The following is a 23,121-nucleotide window of genomic DNA, read 5'->3' as shown; positions in this document are numbered from 1 at the left end:
GCCCATGGATGACTTTGAACTTAATTAGAAGTTTATAACTGACCTCAGCAGGGTGCAAATTGCACTTTCTGTTTTGATAAATGAAATTAACTGTATACTTGATGTACAAATCTAACTGTATTTCTGGAAGAGTTTTATTTCTCAAAATTTTGTGAAGACAAATATCTACCTCAAGTGTTTTTAATTCTCATTAACTGTCTCTACTGAAATCTTAACTCTGCATAAAGTGCTTCACCTCCACACAGCTATTGAGGATTATGAAATCATGGATAGCTTTTTTACTTAGGATTGAGTCTTTGGATTGAGTGGTTAAGTTTGATGCTTTGATGATGTGCTGGAATTCTTAATGGTCATCAAGGGAAAAGGAATTGGGGAAAAGCTAGGGGTGTTCCCCATTGCTTTAATTTAAATGCAAACTATCAGGTACCATAATGCTGTATGTATGATCATTCCAAAATTGTTTGAACATGTGCTTGTTTTTACTTATAAGCCTTATGTGTTCTTGCAAAACAGCTACATTTGTTTAAAAGACTCACATTGTTATACTTCTGGATTAAGTAAAACTAATTTGTTCTTGTTGATTTCATGACATTTCTTTTTGCTTAGTTGGCTCAGCATTCTGTAGAAGGTCATGATGACGTTGAGATCATCTGAGTGATCTGTGGGGTTTTATTCATAAGTTTTTTATGTGCTGTGATTCTGGCTGCCTTGGAAAGGGATATTAGGACAACGAGTGCTATTTCCCTACTGAGCACCTTTGAAAGGTAAATGATGGCCTTATTTTCTCTTCTGCAAGGGTATCATTCTAGCCAGCAGGCAGCTTATGAAAACAGACCAGTGTGGACACAGTGCAAAAAATGAAATTGTGGTTGCTGTTAATAAGGTTTTCCTTGCTGTTTCCAGTGTTCAGCTTGAAAGAATGCAGCCTGTCCTCACTAAGTTACAGAATAATGTAATACTTGCTGTGGATAACTTTCTTGAAATTACTTTTTTTGTTTGAAACGTCTATATTCTTTTCTCTATTTTTGTTATTACAATTACTCACTCTGCTATTCTCAAGACTGTGTCATTCATGGACTTTTGAGTTCATGTTCCCAGATTCCCTGCAAGAATCAGTAATTTTAAAAACAATCTTAACAAGGCCAGTGCCTTTTGAAAAGCAGAAAAATCCCAGGAAGTTCAGTGGGTGCTGCCACTGAACACATATTTTTAGTGGTTTGATTTTAATCTTTCAGAAGCTTTTGAAGGCAAAGATTTCAAACAAGGAAATAAATTCTGTCTAGGGATTAGATGGGTCTAGCTAGTCTGAGTTCACTAATGTTTGAATTATGGCCCTGCTTGAGACATAAAAGTGAGGCATAAAGTGTTTGGGTATGAATCCATACTACTGCTGCATTCCACTTGTCATCTTTCATTAGCTTTCCTTCTCATTTCAAGATAAGGTTCTCACAAAGTGCTCTCAGCAGAATTGGGCACAAAGATGACTGGAGCTAGTGCAGTTGCTTTTGGAAGCCCCTGTACATGTGTCTGTATTACCATTGCTGTCAGGCATGATGCACTTCGGGGAGAACTAGAGACGCTGGTTTGTGTGTTTAGAGTGTGGTGAGGGAACATACAGAAGTGAATTGACAGGCTTTTACCTTTAAGGACTTCCATGTGAGTGCTGCTGTGAGGTGCCATGTGTGCTGAAGCAGCAGTTTGAAGAGCATCGGTTTCCTGTGGCTCTTCTAGTGAAGTGAGAAGGGAAGACTGCATGATCAGTGGGGAGAGGCAGATGTACTGAATTGCATGGAATCATAGAATTTTAAGGGTTGAAGGGACTTTAAAGACCATTTAGTGTCAACTGCCCCTGCCATGGGCAGGGACACCTCCCCCTAGCCCAGGTTACTTAAAGCCTTGTCCAGCCTGGCCTTCAATACTGCCAGGATTGGGGCATCCACAGTCTCCCTGGTTGGGAATTTCAGAAAGGAATGTTAGCTGCTTGGAAATCAGCAAGTCCAGTTTATTCCCAATAAAAAGTTGGGATTCGTACTGAATTCACTTGTAGAACTCCTAAAAATAAAAATAGTGGATCATAAGATACAGGGCTGTATAGCTTTCAGTAGTTTATGGGAAATTTAAAAATCTAAACTGTGCCTAAATTTCTTCTTGAAACTACATCTAAATTTTTTGTTGAGTTTTTGACACTTTATCTCATAAGTTTCTTCACTGTTTCATTGTAGATCCAAGAAGTACTGTGTACACTGTAAGACAGAAAGTGTACAGTAATAACATTAGCAGATAAGTAATGAATGTTATCACAAACTAAATTCTGGAAGGACTTGTCAGCAAATAATGTTGGAACTGAAGCAGCAGATTTGCTGATATTACTCAGTAGTGCTAATAGAAAACAGAATGTACATTTTCTGACTGTTACTTTCTTTCTGGCAAATAATTTTGCTGTTCTGAATGTGGCTGACCAGTTCTCTTGTGACTGGCTTATGTCATGGTGTTAATGGTTATTTCAGGGTCCCTGTGGCAGTATTTCTGTCACCCAGCAGCAGCCAGGGGACAGTCAGTGGCACCCTGTGCCTGGCACCAGCCTGTTTCAGTGCAAAGCTGGAGCAGCTCAGTGCAGGCTCTGTTCTCATGTCGGTGGGTGCCACTGAGCAGACGCTCCTGCTTTTCCAGGACATCATTTTTTTAGTTCATTACTGTAACCAGAAAGTCTGGACAAACAGCACAAGGGTTTTTGTGAGAAGGAGATGCCAAATAAGATAGGATGGAGTATATGGAAGGGAAAGAAAAGAGTATTTCATACAATTCACAAGTGAAGGAGAAATTAAGTAATGAAAACAGTAAATTAAATCACAGAAATAACTCATGAAGGAATAGGCAGCCTTTTTAAAAATGAAAAAAACCCAAAAAACCTCCAACCATCCCTTTAATTTGGAAGTCACTGCTATATTGTCAAAACACTGTGTTTGATTAACTCTGCAGTTGCTTCTAAAATAACACCCCCCCCAGATTATCTGCCTGTGTCTTGCTGAAGCAAGTGGCACTGTGATTTCCCTCCACCCTTGAGTCGTCCTTTTGTTATGTGTGGCTTCATCAACACAGGGCTTGTGGGCAGCACCCCTGGCTTGCAGTGAAATCCCATTTGTGGGACCTGAACCAGAGTTATTGGGTCTCACTCACCCATTGCACGTAAATTAATTAAATCTATTCACTTCCATGCTGCCATCTTGTTCTCCATGAGTAATTCTGTTCTTGGATCACTGAATTTTGAAAATTATGTATTTCCAATTCATGATGAAACTATATAAGGGGTTTTTTTCCCTGTTTTTGAATTTGGGATAAATTCCTTTATTATTAGGGGAACAAATGGCATCTGAATTAGCAAACCCAAACTTTAATATGTTTTTTTTGAATCAGACTTGTAAGGTGATAGAAGTGGTGAGCCTAAAACAGGACAAAAAACTTTGTTCTTTACCCTGTGTGTAGTTGCCTGATTTAAAAAATTACTTCAACATTTGGGAATCATGGAAAAAACCCTTTGAAAATATTTTTTTCTGTTTATCAAATATCCATTAAATAAGATGATAACGGAAATAATTTTGCATCTGACTGTTAGTCAGTCTAGTGTGTATTTTTTTTAAGCAATCACAGTAAATACTAGTAGAAAAATGTGTTTTCTGTGCAGTGCCCTTTCTACCTTATCCTTTTTATCATTAAAGTGGATAAATAAGAAATTAACTCAATAATACCAGAATAAAATCTGGTTTTATACCTACCTGTCAACATAGACCAAACAGACCATAAGTAATTATAAGTGTATTTTTGCTTACTAAGGTGGTTCCTGTCAACATTTTTGTTTGATTCTGTTCTGTGGAAAATCACTTTATTCAAGTTAGTTATTACTGTAGTAGACATCCCGTGTATGGGATTACAAGGCCAGCTGTAGTGTCAGATACATGCTCTCGGTAGGTTCTGTCCATTACAGATGCTGCTGAGCTCTCCTGATCCTACAATGTGGAAGTCAATTAATTGTGTGTTACACTTGTTAGACTATTGGTACAATGTCTATATACCACTACATTCTCTTACTGAAATAGAACAGAGAGCTAACTACATTATTTTCTCTTCTTTCCCCAGGAAGCTACTTACTACCTACAAAATAAGAAAGGGTGTGAGAACTCTGTTTGATCAAGGTGGAATTTTTTTCCCAAGAGCGTTTTCACAATTGCCTTTTGCAAAATCTCTGGACTCTCCTCGCTGTGCCATGTTTTGTGGCTCTCACCGTAAGAGGAATTTGTCTTGATGAAGATTCCTAACATTGGTAATGTGATGAATAAATTTGAGATCCTTGGGGTTGTAGGTGAAGGTAAGTACTATCTTAATAAAAAATTAATTAGAATTTTATATAGATGTGACTTAGTCCTCTTGATGGTAGTGACTTATCAGTTGCAAAATGTTGCATGTATGCAGATACTACAAAACATCAGTTTGTTCTCTACAGCTTCTTCCAATTTCCTTCTCAGGTGGATGGAGAAGTTTGGAAGCTGAAAGGAACAGAAAAGAAATGGGATAGTTTAGTGGATTTGGAGGGTTTTGAGTTGTTCAATTTTTCCATAAAAGTTTAGTGTATTAATTTCTCATTAGTAGTACTAGGGAGATGCAAGTTATCAAACTTCCCTGCAAGTAAAAAAATAAATTCAATGTTTTAAAATCTATTTACCTCAAAGCAGTTTTTATGAAATTGTTTAATTACACAGAGATTTAGTACCTGTAGATGCAAGTTCTGCATATTAATACTGGAAACAATATTATTTCCAAATCCAGGAGATGATTGTTTTTTCTTGCTGCTTTTAATTTTTTTCTGCTTGAAGATGGTTTATCTCTCGTCTTCTTTGTTTCAGGAGCCTATGGCGTTGTACTTAAATGCAGACACAAGGTAAGTAAATTGCATTTAAGTCAGAGATAAGTGTTGGTGTTTGGGTGAAACAGTGACTTTTGATCAGAACTAAGATGTTACTGTGTTTGAGATGTGGCTTCTGGGATGGGCTTTTTCTTGCAGTCATTTACTCAGTTTTTAATTCAAAGTGTCAGACGAAGTGAATATCTCTAGTATGAAACCTCAGGTTTTCGTGGTTCATATTTGTCTGAAATTAATCTCAACTAAGAGATTTTTTTTAAAAGAGGCAAAAAAATTGTTTTGAAGCACAATTTATGCTTGAGCAGTCTCAGTTAGAATGCCAAATTATTTGCCAAATATTGCGGAATAAACACTTTCCTCTCTTGGAAGGGTCAAGGGAGAGGGAATGGGATCCACATGGGATTTCTCCATCTGTACGATGATCAAACAGCAATTAAGAAAGCAGTGACTTTTTTTTTATTTTAATTTGAAAAAGAAGGAAGTTAATAAGGAAACTAAAAATGCTGTTTGTGTCAAAAATGATGTCTGGCAACCAGTCTACACTATTGAAACTACTGTGTAAGTTGAATGTATCTGAACTTGCTGCTCATCAACAGGGAAATGACAAAAACCACTTTGCTGTTTTTGGAGCAGCAGTGTAGTCACATAACAAAACTTACTTGAAGCAGACTATTTCAGAATCAGAATTATTCATTTGTAGTGGTCTAAGAAAATAAAAGTTTCTTTATGTAGTTCATACCTTTTTCTAGAAAAGGTTAGCACTGTGCAGAGGGCTTGTGTTCCTGTGGTGTCTTTTACCATGTACACAGAAGGACTTTTGCACACAACATATGGCTGTGTCTGGAGTGTCTTGTCTTACACTATTATACTGAATTAAAAAAGAAAAAAACTATTAGAACTTGGAAAGATCCTACCTCAAGCTGAAGCCTTGTTGGGCTGGGAGTCTATAACAGTCAATAGAATGACTTTAGTAAATTGAATTTTTTTAGATAGTTGCTCAGGGTGAGTAGTTTGAGAACATCTGGGTAATGACAATACAATTTATCCTAGGCAGCTCTATTCTTTATGGAAAGTAACCTCACTGGGGCTCCAGAAGTTTCTAGGATTTCCTGCATTGCTGAGTGAAATTTAAGCTCTGCATGTCTTTAGTCATGTTCTCATGCTAACCAGCTCAGTACCCCCTAAGAGTATGGCATAATGGCAGGGTAATCTGTTGTCTGGGTTCCTATGGGAGTACCCTGAGTATTGAGATGACAAGAAAGGAGACTTTCCTTTAGCAGAGGGAATTACTTCTTCCTACAGCCTGTGTAAGGATGCTGACTTGCTTGTGAGGATCTAAATTTTTATGTCTTTTCTGTAGCTTCTTCTTACTTGAAACAACTATATTGAAGGTGTAAAACAAATTGTTACTTCTTAAAGCTTCTAGAAAGTGGGTTTACTAAGACCTTGGGTTTTCAGTATTTGGAGGTCTGAAGAAAAGGTGAAGTGTGTTGCTGTTTTCATTTTACTGATTTATGATTCTCACTTACTTAACACAAGGGGCAGCCAGTCTCCAAGAGCAGATAACTTTAGGAACTGTGTGTTTTACTAAAGAAGAATAGCTGTCTAAAAGTTAAACATTGACATTTCCTACTTTTATAGGAAACCAAAGATTTAATTCACTTTCATGCAGTTTTAACAGAATTACCTGAAAATGCAAGGAGTTGTGGTTTGGTTTGGTTTGGGTTTTTTGCTGGGTTTTTTCTTTACTGTTTGGCCACTGATGGGCCTACTTCTGAATGTAGAAGTGATTATAGTAATTTTTATAAATATTGGTAATATCCAGGATCAAACGCTCAGCTTTTGTAAGTTAATATATCTCCATCGTATTGGTGAGAGGGTAAATGTTGTGTGAAATGAGGAGTCAGCTCCTAATTGCAACAAATTTCCAACATATAATCCACTAGTGCTTTAGTAAATATGTAGCTTTTTGCCTCAGTGCATTTCACTGCCACGTGTATATGCATTTAAATTGGAGAGAATGGTGTAAGGAGCAAATACCTTTTCATTATTATATGTGGTTTTCCTTTGCTTAGGGAACACTATCAGAAAAGCTATAGTAGCTCCTCTAGAGTGACTGTTTACATTATTATACAGCATGTTTTTATCACAAAACCACACAAATGTGGTTTGTGCATAAAGGTTACTTGTTTATTTGAGGGTTTTTTTCTGATGTGAAGCTAGTACACATAATGCTGAAATAAAGCAAGTCTGATGTTCTCAAGAGCTTTTCCCTTTTTTTTGTTTAATTAGATGACTTTTCCTGTGGAAATACAGTGAAGTACATTGAGTTTGAAAATACTGGAAATACATTTGATAGTCACAATGTGTTAAAATAGCCTCTCTTAGCTTCTCTGGATCTTGGATATGTTTTCTGAAAAGAAGAGTTTCTGTGACAGTTCAGCAGTGTCAGATATCATGCCTGGAGGAAACGAATCTTAGCTAATGTTTAAGACTTGTCAAATATTTGCCCTTTAAATAAAACCACTGTTGCCTTTACTTTGCACAGGGGGCTTGTCATTTCATGCAGAGTTAACCTTTGCTAATAGGGATTTAGGCACAATTATCAGGAGGGCTCTTACATCAGGTACAAAACTAACAGGATAATACTGTGATTTAAAATCAATAAAATTATGGTCAGGTGCTGTGGTAAAGCCATAAGTGACGAAAGATGGGCACAAGGAGAAAGAAGGCTAAAGGGGAAAATTAAGCTGAAAGCCAGTGTGAAAAGGGAATATATTGTTAAACTGTAAGATAATCAACTATGTATATAGGAAGAACATGGACAGCTGTAGCTGCAAGTGGAAGTGAGGTGAATATATCCTTAGATGACTGGGGTAAGTGGAGACTGTTTGTGTAGGTGACATGAACAGGGGCCATTTGTTGGAGTGGGCAGAGCTCACCCCGGGGCCAGGCTGGAGGGGAAGAAGGATTCAAAATATGAGAAGTGTTTTGGACAATACTCCCAGGCACATGGGCTGTCTTGGGCTGTCCTGTGGAGACCCAGGAATTGGACTTGTATGCTCCATGTGAGTTCCTTCCAACTCAGGATACTTTATGATTCTGTGCCTATATATGTATATCTTATGTGTAAATTTATAGTAGGTTTTTAGGTTAGCTAGGTATGCTGAAAAGCATATGGTGATGCAGTTACTCTAAAATTTCTCTAAATTTGTGAAATCTCCTACACTACTTCTTTTGCAGTATGTTATCAGAGGCCTCAAGCCTGAGGTGATACAGTTTAATGATTCAGAATTTTGATGCCAGTTGTTCCTGTATGTACAACATCCCTGGCCTAATGCAATGTTTTTTCTGGTCTTTTGTTTTAGAAGTGTGTCTGGTTTTGGTTGTTTTTAATAATATGAGATATTTTTAGACCTTTTTCTGTAAGGTAAACACCACTGAATTCCTGTTTTAAAAAGTACAAAAAGAAACAGAATTATTGATTTACAAAATTATTTGGCACCTCAGTGCATTGGAGAATAATGAACAGATTTAATACTTCCAGGCAATTTCTTCTTAGCCTAATATTTAATTTGGTCTTGTTTGAGCCTTCTGTAATACTCTTGCACTGTGTTCTGATAAGTTGTGTGTGTGCCTCAGAATATCTGCAAGAAATATTTGCTGACCTCTTAAAAAAAAGTATTGTTTACTCATTAGAAAATATAATAAATATGCATATATAGCAAAATCATTTGATTTCATTTATCTCAGCCTTTTCCCTCTTTCATTACTAGATCCCCTACTGACCATCAGGGTCACAGTTTTCTTAGTTTTCCCTTTGAAATCAATCATTTTTTTGTTTCTACAGAGTGCACTTCTGCACTCTTTGCATTGTTTGTGTTTGAGCTCAGGCAGGAATTCCCCTTTTGCCAGTGCTGGCCGACTGGAGATAATTTTCCTGTGGCCATTACTGTGCTTTGATGAAGTCATCCTTGTAGAACAACCAGCCTCCATGGATCCTTTACCCTTTGGGGCTGTCCCTAAGCAGATCCTAGAACAAGGTGAAATCTGTTCTATTGAAGGTCCAGGATTGTATTTTTTCTGTTCTTCTTACTTAATTCTTTCAGAATTAAGTACTCCAGTATATCATGGTGGAGATGCTGGTCTGTTGTAATCCCAGTAAGAAAGGCACTCAGACTCTGTAAACTGTAATTTAGAGTGCTGCTTCTTTAATGAATATCAACTTTAATGAAGTGAAAATGGTACAGGTAATCTTACATCCCTTTAGAGGCTGGGAATCCTGAGTTCTGCAGCATGAGGATGGCCTCTGGTCAGGGTGCAACATGCTGTGCAGACTGTGTCTGTAAACAGGGGTTACCCCATTTTCATTATTCAAGCTACCAAACGATTTTTTTAGAAGAAAGCTCCTAGTCATTTCTACTGTCAAATAGAAAGCATGTTCTCAGGAGAACTTCTTGATCCATCTCTGCAAGGCCATGCTGCTGATGTAGCTGCAGATGCTGAGTGGAAGCTGCCTGCAGGCTCCTCTGTCAGGGTGACCTGGGTAGGTTTGTCCTCCTGCACAGGGAGCTGAGCAGCACAGTCCTGGGCCACCTCAGCTGGACTCAGCTGTGCATCACTGATACCTCCATGTACAGTGGTCTTCTGGTCATGGTGACTACACATTGTCATTGCCTCTTAGGTTGCCATCAGCCTTCGCATTCCTGTTGATTCATTAGTCAGTTTTGTCAGGAAATTGCCTTCTCCAGCTTCCAAGATGGTCTCCATTATGCTGTATTACCCTTTCAGCAGATGTTGGATTTTGTCTGTGAAAAATGGGCTTTGTTATAAAGCTTCCCTTAAGAAGGCTTTATCTATTTTGTTCTCTTGATCAGGTGCTTTGAAGCAGATGTTCACCCTAATGTCACCTGTCTTGTTCTCCCTTCTAACCCTCATGCAAAAACTTTTGACTTATGTCTTACCTATTTCAAAGCAAAAGTGATAAAGCATTCAAGCTTCCCTTTCCTTGCCAAGAATCTCCTTGCCTTCTTAGTTTATCCTCCTTCAAATAATATCCTGTGTCTGTTCATGGCAGTGCTCCAGTCATGCTATCTAGTCTACTACATTTTCTGTAATCATAATGCTTGATTTCATCATCTGGGGTGACAGGTAGCTCATATAACTCTTACTTCTGAAACTGTGCACTAAGTCCTAGTTCCTCCTGTTTGTTTCTCATGAATTTTCTGCACAGGCTCCTGGGATCTGGTGATGCTGCTTTCATAGGTGGAATGAGAGTTCATACCTGTAGAAAATTTGTGGTATCCCTAATATTGTCATAAAAAACGAGTCCTGAGTTTGTCTGGTGGATGTTAGACTCCCTTTTCTGACTCATGTATCTGCTGGTGTTATTATAATCTTCTCACTTGAAATCTGCTGACCCTTTTTATGTTGATGAGTTTCTCTTTACTGCCAAAATTAAAAGGTGAGTGTACTTGTTTGTAAAAGGTGCATTTATCTTTAGTATATTGTGGGTTTGGACATTCTTGATGTAGATTTGGCTTTCAGGGTTCCTTGGCATCCCAGCATGTGTTGAGCCAAGTGCTTGGACCGAGGTATACAGTCATTGCAGTTTATCTTTTAAATATTTTATTGTATTAACTTTTGTACTTAAATGGATTTACTTTGGATTTGACTGAATTGATAGTAGTTCCTGTTTGATTGAGAAATTAAATGATGAGTAGATGAAAAATCTGTGTTCTCACAATGAGACCAGATTGCTGCCTGTGCTCTTTCACCTCAGTGCTACAGTCTTCTGTATAGTGGAGGTAGCATGAACTGATTTCATATTTTGACTGCTCAGCTGGAGAATAATCTTGCACTGTTTGGTGTTTGAACACTGGAATATTAGCTGTGGTGATCCAGTTTTCTGGGTTTTGATATTTGTATTTCACTAAATTCTCTGTAATACTGTGCGTTAAGGAGAGGTATTTCTATCTGCTTTTGACAGAAATAGATATTAGATATGACATTGCTATTCAGCATTTTAATGACAAATCTGAAGGTAAATGTGAAGGTACTGCTGTTAAAAGTTAAGGAAAGCAGACTGCAGTGGTAAAGAATATAAGATAACACAGAGCATTTAGCATTACATGGCAAGTGATTTTATTCAGAGAAATAATATTTTAAATGTTTTTATTTCTTCATATGCAGTTGACATCCAAAATTAGAACCTTTGAGCAAAATTTGAATGTTATTAGGAGCATTTTCAGCACTTAGCTTTATCATTTCAGAGTAAAGCTGGAAACTGAGTAAAAACATGGACATTTTCTGATCTCATTCCTGCATCTGGGGAAGAATAACCTCGTGTTCCAGTGCAGGCTTGGGGGCTGACCTGCTGGAAGGCAGTTTTACAGAGAAGGACCTGGGTATCCTGATGGACAACAAGCTGTCCATGAGCCCGCTCCAGTGTGCTCTTGTGGCCAAGAAGTCCAGTGGTATCCTGGGGTGCTTTAGGAAGGTGATCCTGCCCCTCCATTCAGCCCTAATGAGGCCACATCTGGTGTTGTGTGTCCAGTTTTGGGCTACTCAGTGCAAGAGAGACATGGAACTCCTGGAGGGGGTCCAGCTGTCCTTACATAATTGGTGTGAAATATTAAATGTAGAATATTTGGTCCTTGGGCTTCCATACTCTTCTTGCATGGCATTCCCTTGAGTGCAGCAGTGAGAGGTGAACCTGATTAGTGGTAATTCACTTCAGTTATTGCTTTACTATATGTAAATATAAATGACGTACAGTGAATGTCTGTAACTGCTTCCTGTGCAGGGTAGATGGGAATATTGACAGTTTTTAAAACCTTGTTTTTTCATTCATTGCAGCATTTATCTATATCTGAACCTGAGCCCCTTCCATAGTCCTCTCAGTCCCCAGTGGCAGGGGAAAACAGACAATCAGATCAGCAGGTTATTAATGTGTTTTAAATGTCATTGATGTCAATGAAGTCTTGATTTATATTCAAGTAACTGGAAGATCCATACGTGTACTGTTACTGCTCCAAAGATCAGATAGTTGTGCAGAATGGAGTGTAGAAACTTAAGCTGCTGAATTTTCCACAGGTTAAGACCACCACTACTTACTCAGTCTCCCCTCTCACCCCCAAGGTGGGCCATAATATTCTCTGAATCTCAAGATTGCTGCCTTTTATTTCTTTTCCTCAAAATCTTACTCCCAAATATCTCTCTTTCTGCACTTATTTTTAAAGAGTTGTTTCATAATACAATTCTTGGTAAGCCACTAAAAAGTTTTGAGTAAACTTTGAGATTTAGAATTACTTACCTGCTTCAGTGGGAACAAAAAATTAGATCTCTGTTTGGTGTTATCGGAGTTTCCTAGAAATCTGAGTCCTGAGATAAACTGAAGTAAACATTTGGGGTTCATACCTGTAAGGCTATGTAGGCTGAGAGGTTAAAGTAAGGCAGTCAGAGTTTTGCTGCTCTTATTGCATTATATTGTCTTCTGTCTCTTACTTCTGCTATACATTGCTAAGATATGCTCTATTTCAGGGATTTGTTTAATTTCATATTATATGAAACCTTGCTACTTTTTTCAGCCACATACAATGATTTGTTTAAGAGGGCCTGACTGGGTTGTATAAAATCAGCATGAATGCATTTTTCAGTGCATTAAATTACCAGAAGGAATGGTATGAAACTGTGTCAGGGGAGGTTGAGGTTGGATATTAGGAAAAGATTCGTCACCCAGAGGGTGTTTGGGCACTGAACAGGCTCCCCAGGGCTGTGGTCACAGCACCAAGCCTGACAGAGTTCGGGAAGTGTTTGGACAATACTCTTAGCACAGGGTGTGACTCTTGGGAGTGGTCCTGTGCAGGGCCCGGAGCTGGACTCAATGATCCTTGTGGGTCCCTTCCAACTCAGCATATTCTGTGATTCTATGAAATGTAATGAATTTTTGTTATTCATATTGATCAGTCTGTGGCCATATCAATGGAATGGTGACACTTTGATGTCAGCAGTTGTGTTGTTTCCCATTGAGTCTTTTATGACAATCCAGACTGCTGTATGACAGGGCCCTGGGAGGATACTCCAAACCCTTACCCTGCTTTATGCTTGTCATGTTATGAACCCTGGTCAGATACGGGTGGTATTCAGTACTAAAAATTCTCATTCCCTCCCTCCCTTGTTCTCAAAGGCTAATATTTACAAATAGAAGATGCAGGGCAAAAATGAGAGAGAGCTTTCAGAGTAGAGAAACTGTAACTTGTTGTGGAAGGGGATACTAAGATTAATTATTTTTTTCCAGATGTGTTCAATTTAAAGCAGTACAGTGTGAAGGTCTTTGCTTTCAGTACCACAAATTAGGATGACTTAAGTTGGCTTGGCCATTATAACATTGAGTAATGCAATTTCATACAGCACAAAGCTGGGATGCAGAGAGACCTGATGCTGCAGATCTTCAAAACATGGGGGAGGGAGAAAAACGGGATCACCCCTGTACTTCAGTTATGCAGGTATAGCTCAAAGAAGCACAGAAGCCCGAGTTAAAAATAACAAGAGTGATTCATCTTGCTTTAGAAGGGTATGTGAAATGTATCAGTGATGGTTTTCAATTTAAATTAAGTCAAAGATAAGCAATTTGTTGCAGCCACAGTATCTCAGATCAGTATTTCCTTCAGTCAGTGTCTTCCAGTTTGTCTCACTAATGGCTCTGGATTAACCAGACATATTTTGAACTTTGGTTTTTTAAAGCAACTGTGTGTGGTTTTGATATTATTTTACATACTATGTTTTATGAATTCTTGCTGTAGATACTGGTTTTACTAAGTAAAATGTTACTACTTTTACCACAAATAACAGCTTTCTTTGGAATATTGCCAGTAAATAAACATGCCCCTTAGTAGTTGCTGCACACTCCATCTGCAAAGGGATTATATATCATTACACTTGCAATAATAGAGGAATCATATTCAGACCTGCAGCAGTGTGTTCCGTGGCTGCCCCTAATGACTCTTAATTGCAAACAGCTTGTAGTGCTGTATCTCATTTTAAAGTCCTTGTAAGTGAAATCTTATTTTTAAATGTTGATGTGATAAGCACACAAACCCAGACTATCCATACAAATTATGTTTTCTTTTAAAAGTTGAAAATGTTATGCTGAAAATTAGAGTTTGAGAACATGACTAGTATTTCTTAAAAGCAGCAAGAAAAGAAACTGAAATAGGTGAGAATTAGAGACCTGATGTAGGGTCTTGGATCATTAGGAAAGTGGTGGTGCAAGCTAGGGAATTTATAGTTAATGCAAGTTAATGTATGGGAGAGGAAACAGCATATGGCTAATTATAGGACTACATCTGTAGTAGTATGAACTTGGTTGAATGTTGGAGTACAGTCTGGTCTTGTCATCAAATTGCAAATTACTGTGTAGCATAATTGATGCAAAGAAAATTGTATTTCTAAATTTTAGGCTAATTGTTCTTCTGCGAGGGATTCTTGTGGAGTTCTTGAACTTTTCTAGGACATGTGAGCAGCAATAAGAACACTGTTAATCACTGATCTCTGATCACTCCATGTATTTAAACAAAGGCCACTAAAAGAGAGCACAACTCAGTGTTTCAGAAGATTATTAAGGTAGATTATTAGATGTACCATGGTAAAAATGCATGTAGATCATCTGGCTGGCTTTAAAAATTATTTGTAGAAACCAAGTTGATCTAAAATTTTAATACACTAAATTGTCTCAAATATGCCTTATTTTCTTTTTTTTAATGAATTTAAAGCCTTTTTTCAAAGCAAAGAGTCCTGGAAAATAAAATTTGACAGTATAGGTAAAACATTGACCAAGGAAGGTAGTGAAAACTTTCCTATCATTTCACACTATCTGAAAGCTGTAGGCTCTTCTTGGCACATGTATTTTTTCATCAGTAAAGATTGCAGTATGTTTTTAAATAATAAGTTGTCAATCTGAATGTCCTGGTGAAAGCAATTTAAATTTCCTTGATTACTTAGCTCTGTGTAACTCCTCACTGGTGTGATACTCTCTTAAAATATAGAAAACTTTCTATTCTTTTTGATTAAAAATTATAGGAGCTTGTACCCTTTTAAAAGTATAGTGATTACTTCTCATTCAGAGCTTGATTAACAAGAAATGGGGAAAACAGGAAAGTAGTTCCCATTTATACCATTACAGCCATTAAAATTTGTACAAATGTGTAAAGTTTCATGCAAAGAACTTAATATTGCACTTATATGTGGTGTTTGACAACAGCTAAAAGGCTAAGTAAGGGACTAGACAAACCTGGCATCAGAGTATGGTGATCAAGAAATTCTGAACACAGTGGGAGAGCAGGCTGAGATCTAGAATAGAGTCCTTTTTGCTAAGAATGCTTAGTGCTCAGTCTTTTTTCAACTGATAGTAACTGTTACATGTTTGCACAGAACTGGAAGCATTCTTTTTGCTATCTATCCCTTAGACATACATTGCAATTCTGAACTCTTCTCATACTGCTTTTTGTTTTGGTGTTTTGTGTAGCTCCACCTGGACAATAAAGCTTGATGAATCTGCTCCTTGCTTTTGTTCCAGAGTAGTCCAATTGCATCTTAACTCCTCCTTTTCCAAAGGGGATCTGTTTAGAGGAAAACTGTAACAGCCTCTGGATTTATGAATATTTGCATTTTTATTATACATGATTTATTTTAGCTTAAATTGCTAATTAGACCAATCTTTGTGCAAATCCCTTTTAAATCCTAACACCTTAGAACACATTGGCTTTACTTTGCCCACTATGAAAAATCACCCACTTTATGCAATTTTATTTTCACTTTTCCAGATGTGTAGCAAGGTGAGGATTTGTTTCTGAACAGTACAAGGAACTCTTTTTTGGAAACAGATACCAACATTGTCCTCCAGTTTTTTAATTGCTTGTGCCTTAAAAACTTTGATAAAGCATCTTGTATTTCTTCTTCCACGTGAAGACTCATTTCTGTAGAGTACTGCAGTGTAGAAAAATTAGGAAGTTCAATGTCAGTCTTACATAAAGGAAGGGTGAATATTTGCAGGTCTTGAAATGGTTGTGCTCAAGAGATGCCCATTTAATTCATTAATACCCTCATACCCATACTGTTAGAAGTATAAAGGGGTGTGAATGTGCTCATGGAAAGTGTCTGATTTGGGCAGTATCTTCAGTGTTCAGGATGGAAGGCAAGGGTAAGTAGCTTTCAAGTTCCCACTACATCTCTGACAGTCCTCTTGGTGGTGATGACAAAGTAGTTCTTAAATCTTTCATATATATTTTATGTTCAGATGTTGTCCTCAGCTTCGATCTTGTTTATTTCAACTTCCATGAGTCTGTTTTCTGCTTTTGCTTGTTTGGAATTTGTGTTTGAAAAGTATATTTATACTTTGCTTTCCTAGTGGGCTAACAGGAGAAAGGCTCCTGTATGTTATAAGCTGCAACCTTGTGGTCATCCTCCTGTTGTTGGAATGAAGGGACTGCTTTTGAGTGAGCTGTGCTGCAACCCTCTGGGCTTGGCATGACGTTTTACTACATTTTTCTATTGCAGCAACATCCTGTGAACAGTTTTCTCTGTTATCAATACCATTTTTTCTTGAAACTTGTGTCTCCTTGTGCTCATGCATGGCTGTGTGTGTGCTCTCTCAACGCTTCCCCCTATACCCTGTCCATACTTACCCTGACCTGTTCAATCCTTCTCCAGCAGGAACAAGGTTGCGTGTGTTCTCTGAAAGGGTGGTTGTTCTGTGTTCAGTTTTTGGTATAGAATTGTGCTGCCTTATTGAACAACTCCTCTAATCTTTCATTCCACAAAGAATCCTTATAATATTGAGGAGAACTGCTTCCCAAAGATGTATTATGAAGCATATTTTTTCATAGAGTTTTAATAACAGAAGAAAAAAACTAACTGCAAAACAGTTTTCTTATACTTAATCTTGACTGAACAGGATTACCATCATTATCAATTTTCCTTTGGGCTGTAGAGAGGCTTTTTAAAAAAATATCTGTGGTTTTCAGGTATGACAGAAGCAGGTGACATTTGTAAGTGTAATCATGCACTGAGGTGTGGAAGTTCTGTAGGACCAAAAAAACTTGGTTGGCTGGTTACACCTACCTCTTCTTTTGACAGTATGTATCTTGACCGGGAGGCAAGCTATCTTCTTGAAATCAATTAACATTTCCAACAGAGATGGAGGAATGCCATGTTTATGCACAGAAATATGTTACAGGCAGTGCCATCTGCAGAGTAGAGCTGACTTAGCCGCTGCTCCTACAGGATCAAATTTCCTGTGACTGTTTGTGTGAAAAACTCATCCGAGGGGTGCATACCTTTTTCTTTTCCCCTTAAAGCATCAGCCAATGAAAAATGGTGTTAGAAACATATCCAAGATAGTATCTGATGGAATTGAAGCCTGGGCTCTGAACCTATTCTAATTTTGTAAGTCCTTTCTCCTTCCACTGCCATAAATGTTGCTGTAGTGCTAAGGAATTGAAACTATTTGGGGAGCAAAAGAGAATCAGTAGGAACCTCCCTAGTGATCCTTAGAAAACCTAAAGAGAGGCCAAACAACATCCACCCCATGGGCTCTAGCAGGTTTAAAAAAGAAAAGCGAAGGAGTTGTATTTCTGCTCAGAAATTCTGGGATGCAGTGCTCCCTTCATATTCCTTAAATAACCTAGAGACTGCAAAGCAGATCTCTCAGATGATGTCAGTGTCAGAGAAGCAAATCAGGGGAGCTCAGCCTGTCTGTAGTATTTCTTACTTGCTATTCGCTACAGTTCTCAGTGAAGATTGGCTGCTGTTGCTTTACCAACATCCTCCCAGTTACATGTGGGTACATGGACAGAGCCATGTACAAGTGTTGTGTATTCTCTCACACACATTTTTGTGTAGTTAATGAGTTACAGCAAAGTGGTCTCTTCTGGTCAGTATTAGAAACTGATACTGGCCCATTCCCCCTGTTGCCTCTTAGCACACTGTTATGCTGGTTCTTTCTGTGAATGTAAGGAGAGCTGAACAGTTGTGCCTCAATATAAAATATGAATGGCAATAATTCTGTTGTTTAGCAGGCATGTACAAGGCTTTAACTTCACAGCTGACGTCTTGTGATTATGTTTTCTCAGGTTTCACTTGTCTCTTCATCTGCAGATCATGTTTCAGAACATTCTGAAAATGTATCCTCATGTCTAAGGCATCGTGTGCTTTTTACTGAAGTATATTTGTATGAAGAAAGCAATCTTTTACCACTTCTGAGCTATTAAAAGTGAAAGTGAAAGGCCTGTTTAGTTTTGGTATCTCTATTTCTACAGTAAACAGTAAGTCCCAGAATTTTTCAATGGGAGAATGTGGCTTTTCTGAACATATCTGGCTAGGAATCAAATTATGAGGGCATAGTTTATTCTTGCAAAGAACAACTATGTGAAAAGACAAAAGTAAAGAAAAAAATTAACTCCAGGGGTCTTTTGTCCATGTATTTGTTTGGGGTTTTTTCTCTTGAGTTTTAGAGTAGGGTAGGTTAACAGTTAACATTCTGCAAGGCTACTTTTTTTTTCGAAGAGGTGGTGAGAGTTGACTATCCATCCAGTACTACCTGAATAAAACTGTCTGAGGAAACTAATTCTTTTCTTTTTTTTTCCAATGTGAATTTTGACTGGATTTAGATTAATTAATGTTATTTTTTTATTACTGTATTTCTAGTCACACCCAGACCTTTGGCTATGTGAATTTATATTGTATTGGTTTTTGGTTTTTTTTTTAAATCACACCCAGAGTCATGTTATAATGAAACCAAGTCAGATTTAGCACATTGAAGCACAAATGCGAGTCAACAAACTGCTGTCAGAGCTATTGTTTACTCTCTGTACCACCAGAAGGCTTGCTACTATCTCAGTTTACAAAGGACAGAAGGCAGCCTTCCTCTGATGAAGCTTTGTTTTTGATATCTGCATCTAGTTTAGTCCAAGTACTGCAGTGAAGCTCCAAGCTTACTTGTACAGTTTTAGCTTTTGGATTTTTGCTATAGTCTTAAATGTTTTGTATCCTCCAATCAAATCTGAAGTAACAGTACTGTTACTAAATATGAATGAGAAATTTTACTAATTAAGAGGTTTGAAACCTTTACTCCATAAAGAATCCTAAAGCTGTCCCAATTGTTACTTTGTCTTTGACTTCTATTCAAATGAATTGTTATAGTGCCTTGGAACTGGGAGAAATATGGCTCTATGAGATCAATATATAACATACATTCTAAATTCATATTTTTCTTATGATCACCTCTCATGTTAAATCTCTGAACTCTTGCTCAGGGATCTGGTCTGAAGCATTCTTCTGGAAGCTTAACATAAGGAAATGAGGCTTTCTCTGCAAGTTATTTAAGGCTTTATTGATCTAAGGTAGTACCTTTAATTATACCAGGGACAGGAAATGCAAAGCTCATAGCAGGGATATTTACAGCTTCATGAAGATGCTCACCAGTGAATATGTATTTTATTCTCTAATGCGCAGGTTAAAGAAGAAGGATGGGCTTCAGAAATTCTGGTCTTGCTGCTAGCTATGCCAGATTGCTTTGTGGGATGTGAGAATTGATGCTGCACAGTTACGTTGGCAATGGAGATGTTCTTACTTCAGTAGCACAGTTGGGAATACTTTATTTGTATTTCTAGCATGGGAATTACAAATACAATCCAATGGATGTGATGACCTTAATGTAGCAATGGAAGTCAAAGAATGGTGATCCAGAGAAGGTAATATCTCTGAGGTTACTAGTTTTGATAAGATTTCTGAAGTATACCTTACAATGTGCATGCATGTAAGTTTGTGCATGCAAAAATAAAACAGACAGAAGGGCTGCAAAGTTAAGTAACTTGGGTGGAATTAATCTCACCCACTGTTTCAGTGCTTAGGTCTTGCATAATCAATCTCCCAAGTTTATATAAGTTGAGGGAGTCCAACATCCGAAAAGCAATTCTTACCATCTGGAAGTTATTAAAATCAGTAACCTTCTGGCCAATTCTTGTCTCCTTCCCCTGCTTTCACAGGCCTTGACAATGCACTTTGAATATTGAACTCAGAGCTGGCTAAAGCTAAATGAGATAGACTCTGCTTTAGGAAATACTTGGAGTTTTGTGTAGATTAATTGAGTCTTTTTAAACACAGAACATAATTGTTCTCAGTCTAAATTTAGCTTTGGAGGTGGCTGTTGCTGTTTTAGTCCTGGAGAAGGCCTTCAGTTTCCTTTGCAAGTACCAGTATTTCTAATGAAAGGATGTTACCTTTTCCTCTCAAATATTGCATTCCTTATATACACTGTGATAAACTTCTTTTTTTCCCATAGTTTTCTAGACTTCTCAAATACAAAATTCATCATATAACACCATATGGATACCCACGCAGTTGTCACACAGCTGTCAGCTCCTCGTATTTGCGATGGCATAGCGAGTAACCTGTTGCCTCATCCCCCCTGCATACCAGAACACTGTGCAATGACACTCATCTGTGGTTTCAGTGGGTTTGCAGCTATTTCTGAATTTGCAGCATTCCTCTGCTTTCAGTTAAATTGGGCTCCACTAAAATTTCAGATCTTCACAGATTAATTTATTTGTTATGCTGGTTTTAATATTAACTTCTGAGTCCAGGTGCCTTATCCCCAGTTCTCTGTTCCAACCTGTTTGCAAATTGCATTTGTCTGCCTTCTTTTCCCAGTCTCTTTAGCCTGTGCATTCACTGGCCCTTAGCTCTTCATTCTGCACTTTTTTATCCCCTCTCCCCATATAGCATTTCCAGTGACAATAAAGTTGGTGAGATCAAGACACTTTTCCCTCCCCTTTTTCCACAAATTATTTGTTTGTCACATTTGGACAAACATTCACAGTGAACCTAAATACTTCATGGTATCTTTTTTTCTCCCTGGCTCAAAAGCACATGTGTGTGTGCAAGATGTAAAAGTGAGATGTGTTAGATAGTCTTATTGGTAGGGGCAATTTTTGTTAGAAGAGCTTTTTTAAGTCTTCATGGAATAGACTTTTTTCTATTAAATGAAATAGAATATATACTGATATAGCCACAAGTCTATGGATGCTGCAGAAACTGCCTGAAGTAAGTCCACAAGCTCTTTCTCAATTTAGCTCCAAACCTGGAATTTCATATATAGAAATGCTATTTTTTTTAAGACTTCACTGCCATTTCTTCTTCATCTGTTAGTAGTAACAGAAGTCTTCCTTAGGTGCAGATTCCTTTATTTTCTTATGAACATTCTGCTTCTCAAGTTAGCTAAATTGCTATACAATTTGTGCAGAGGCAGCCTTCCTGTTCCTCCAACCTCTGCAACAGTGATCAGGAAAGCTCATACATGTTTCAGGTATGAATCTTACCTGCTGTCTTTTTTTAGAGCAGTTTGAATTTTAATCCTTAATGCTATTCTATAAAGAAGATAAAATCTCTGAGGAATGCAGTTTTAAATGCTTGGCAGAGCAAAATGGCAGTTTTCTTAAGAGGTAAGATATTCTCTCTTATTATCCAGAGAATACACTGTCTGTATAATCCCAGACAAAAAAAAAGCCTTTCTTTCTCTGCAAACTTGAATGTAGAAACTGAGAAGAAGTGAAGGTGTCTACTGAAATAAATAACAATATACAGATTGCAAAAATCTTTTTAAAAAGTAGCTAAATTGGCAGGGAAGTAGGAAAGGAGCATTGATTTAGTATTCTGCAGGGCATCCATCAGACTAGTGGAGAAAGTGAGGAAAACTGCTTGATAAAACATCAGGAAAAATGACCTTGCTGTATTATAATGCTAAAACAATAAAAAATTGGAGGAAAACAGTACCAACTTGCATCCATACAGCTCTCTCAGTTACAAGATTGCTCTAGAATTTGCTTTATTAAGAGCATAATGTCAGCAGAAATATTTCTTGAGGGGGAAGAAACCTGCAGAGCAAAGAGGTACCTTTTTGTAAATGTCACAAAATCATTAGGGGATGGGGGAGGGAATTATTTTCTCTCCATTATACTGTTGTCTAATGGGAGTAGTAGCCAAAAAACTGAGGCTTGAAAATACAAGTGGCATTTCCTGTTCAAATTTTTCATCCCTTCCCTGGAAAACAACAGAAAAATATTCTCATTAAAAATCTGAAAACAGTGAAGGCAGTGTTTGTAACCCTTAGTGCTATTTGAGGAGAAAGAAGACACTGTATGATGGAGAGGACATGGAATGGCAGATTCTTAGGGTTAATGTAGACATCTAGGAGATGTTCCACAGCCAAACCTATCAATGAGCTGAGACCAGAATACCAAAGATGTTGGTTTCACTTGGTTACAGCTTTTACATACTAAATTGCATGGACAAGACAGTATTATACTATTTTGCATGCCCAAAATGTGGAGAGAAGTTTTCAGTTAAAAGTTTTTTTATTAATTGAAAATACTAAACATGAAAGTTTCTGTTTTTGGAATTCTAGACAAGAAGACCATTGTAGCTTAGGCTTTTTCTCAGATGCAGAAAGCTTATCAATACTAGCACATACTGTCTTTCAAATTAATGTGTTCACCCTAAAAATAACCCATGACTCTTGCTTCTGCTCCAGAACAGATCTTGAGCAAACCTTATCCTAGTCCTGCAGCATGAAAATGGCAATAGTTGCTGCTGCTATTTTTCTTTTTCCTTTCCTTCAGCACTGAAATAGACAATTTCTCTTTCTAAGGTGATGGTAAACTAAGCAAACTAAGTTTGAGAAATCCTATTTTAGCTTGCACTATAAAACAAAAATGTAGTTGGTATTTAAAAATTGTTAACATGGAATTAATACTGGAGGGTTTTGGTGGATGAACACAAACATGTCAGGAAAGAAAGAGGAGTGAAGTTTCCCTTGTGTAAAGGACTGTCTCATATATATGGAAGCATTTTTGTGGATAGATGACAGTATGGCTGAGAGCCTGTGGTTCAGAATAAGAGGTGAGACCAGAAACTGTGGCATTGTATTGAGACTATTGCAGACCACCTGATGAAGGTGAAGAAACGGGCAAAGACTTCTTTAAACAGCTGATCAAGTTTTTGAATGACAGACCCTGATTTTCACAGAGAACTTGAACTTCCCTGGCATCTGCTGGACGGGCAATGTGATGGGATGTAAGCAGCCCCAGAGATTTCTGGAGGGCGTCGGGAAGAATTTCTTGATCCAAGTGCTGGAAGGACCAGCCACATTA

The 23,121-nt window shown here is 37.7% G+C and overlaps 1 protein-coding gene across 4 annotated transcripts in view; it reads left to right on the top strand.

Annotated features, from left to right (window-relative positions):
• The window catches only part of CDKL5 (cyclin dependent kinase like 5), a 122,521-nt gene that overhangs the window by 43,942 nt on the left and 55,458 nt on the right, over positions 1–23,121 (top strand). For all 4 annotated transcript variants that reach the window (XM_071555766.1, XM_071555501.1, XM_071555595.1 and 1 more), the window contains 2 exons: positions 4,135–4,363; positions 4,899–4,933. In XM_071555766.1, coding sequence (XP_071411867.1) covers positions 4,300–4,363; positions 4,899–4,933 — 99 coding nt within the window. In that variant the 5' untranslated portion in view covers positions 4,135–4,299. The remainder of the gene's footprint in view (positions 1–4,134; positions 4,364–4,898; positions 4,934–23,121) is intronic.

Source organism: Pithys albifrons, chromosome 1 (genome assembly GCF_047495875.1).
Source record: "Pithys albifrons albifrons isolate INPA30051 chromosome 1, PitAlb_v1, whole genome shotgun sequence".
Taxonomy (NCBI): domain Eukaryota; kingdom Metazoa; phylum Chordata; class Aves; order Passeriformes; family Thamnophilidae; genus Pithys; species Pithys albifrons.
Note: the sequence above shows the minus strand (reverse complement) of the source record. Positions and strands in the feature narration are given on the sequence as shown.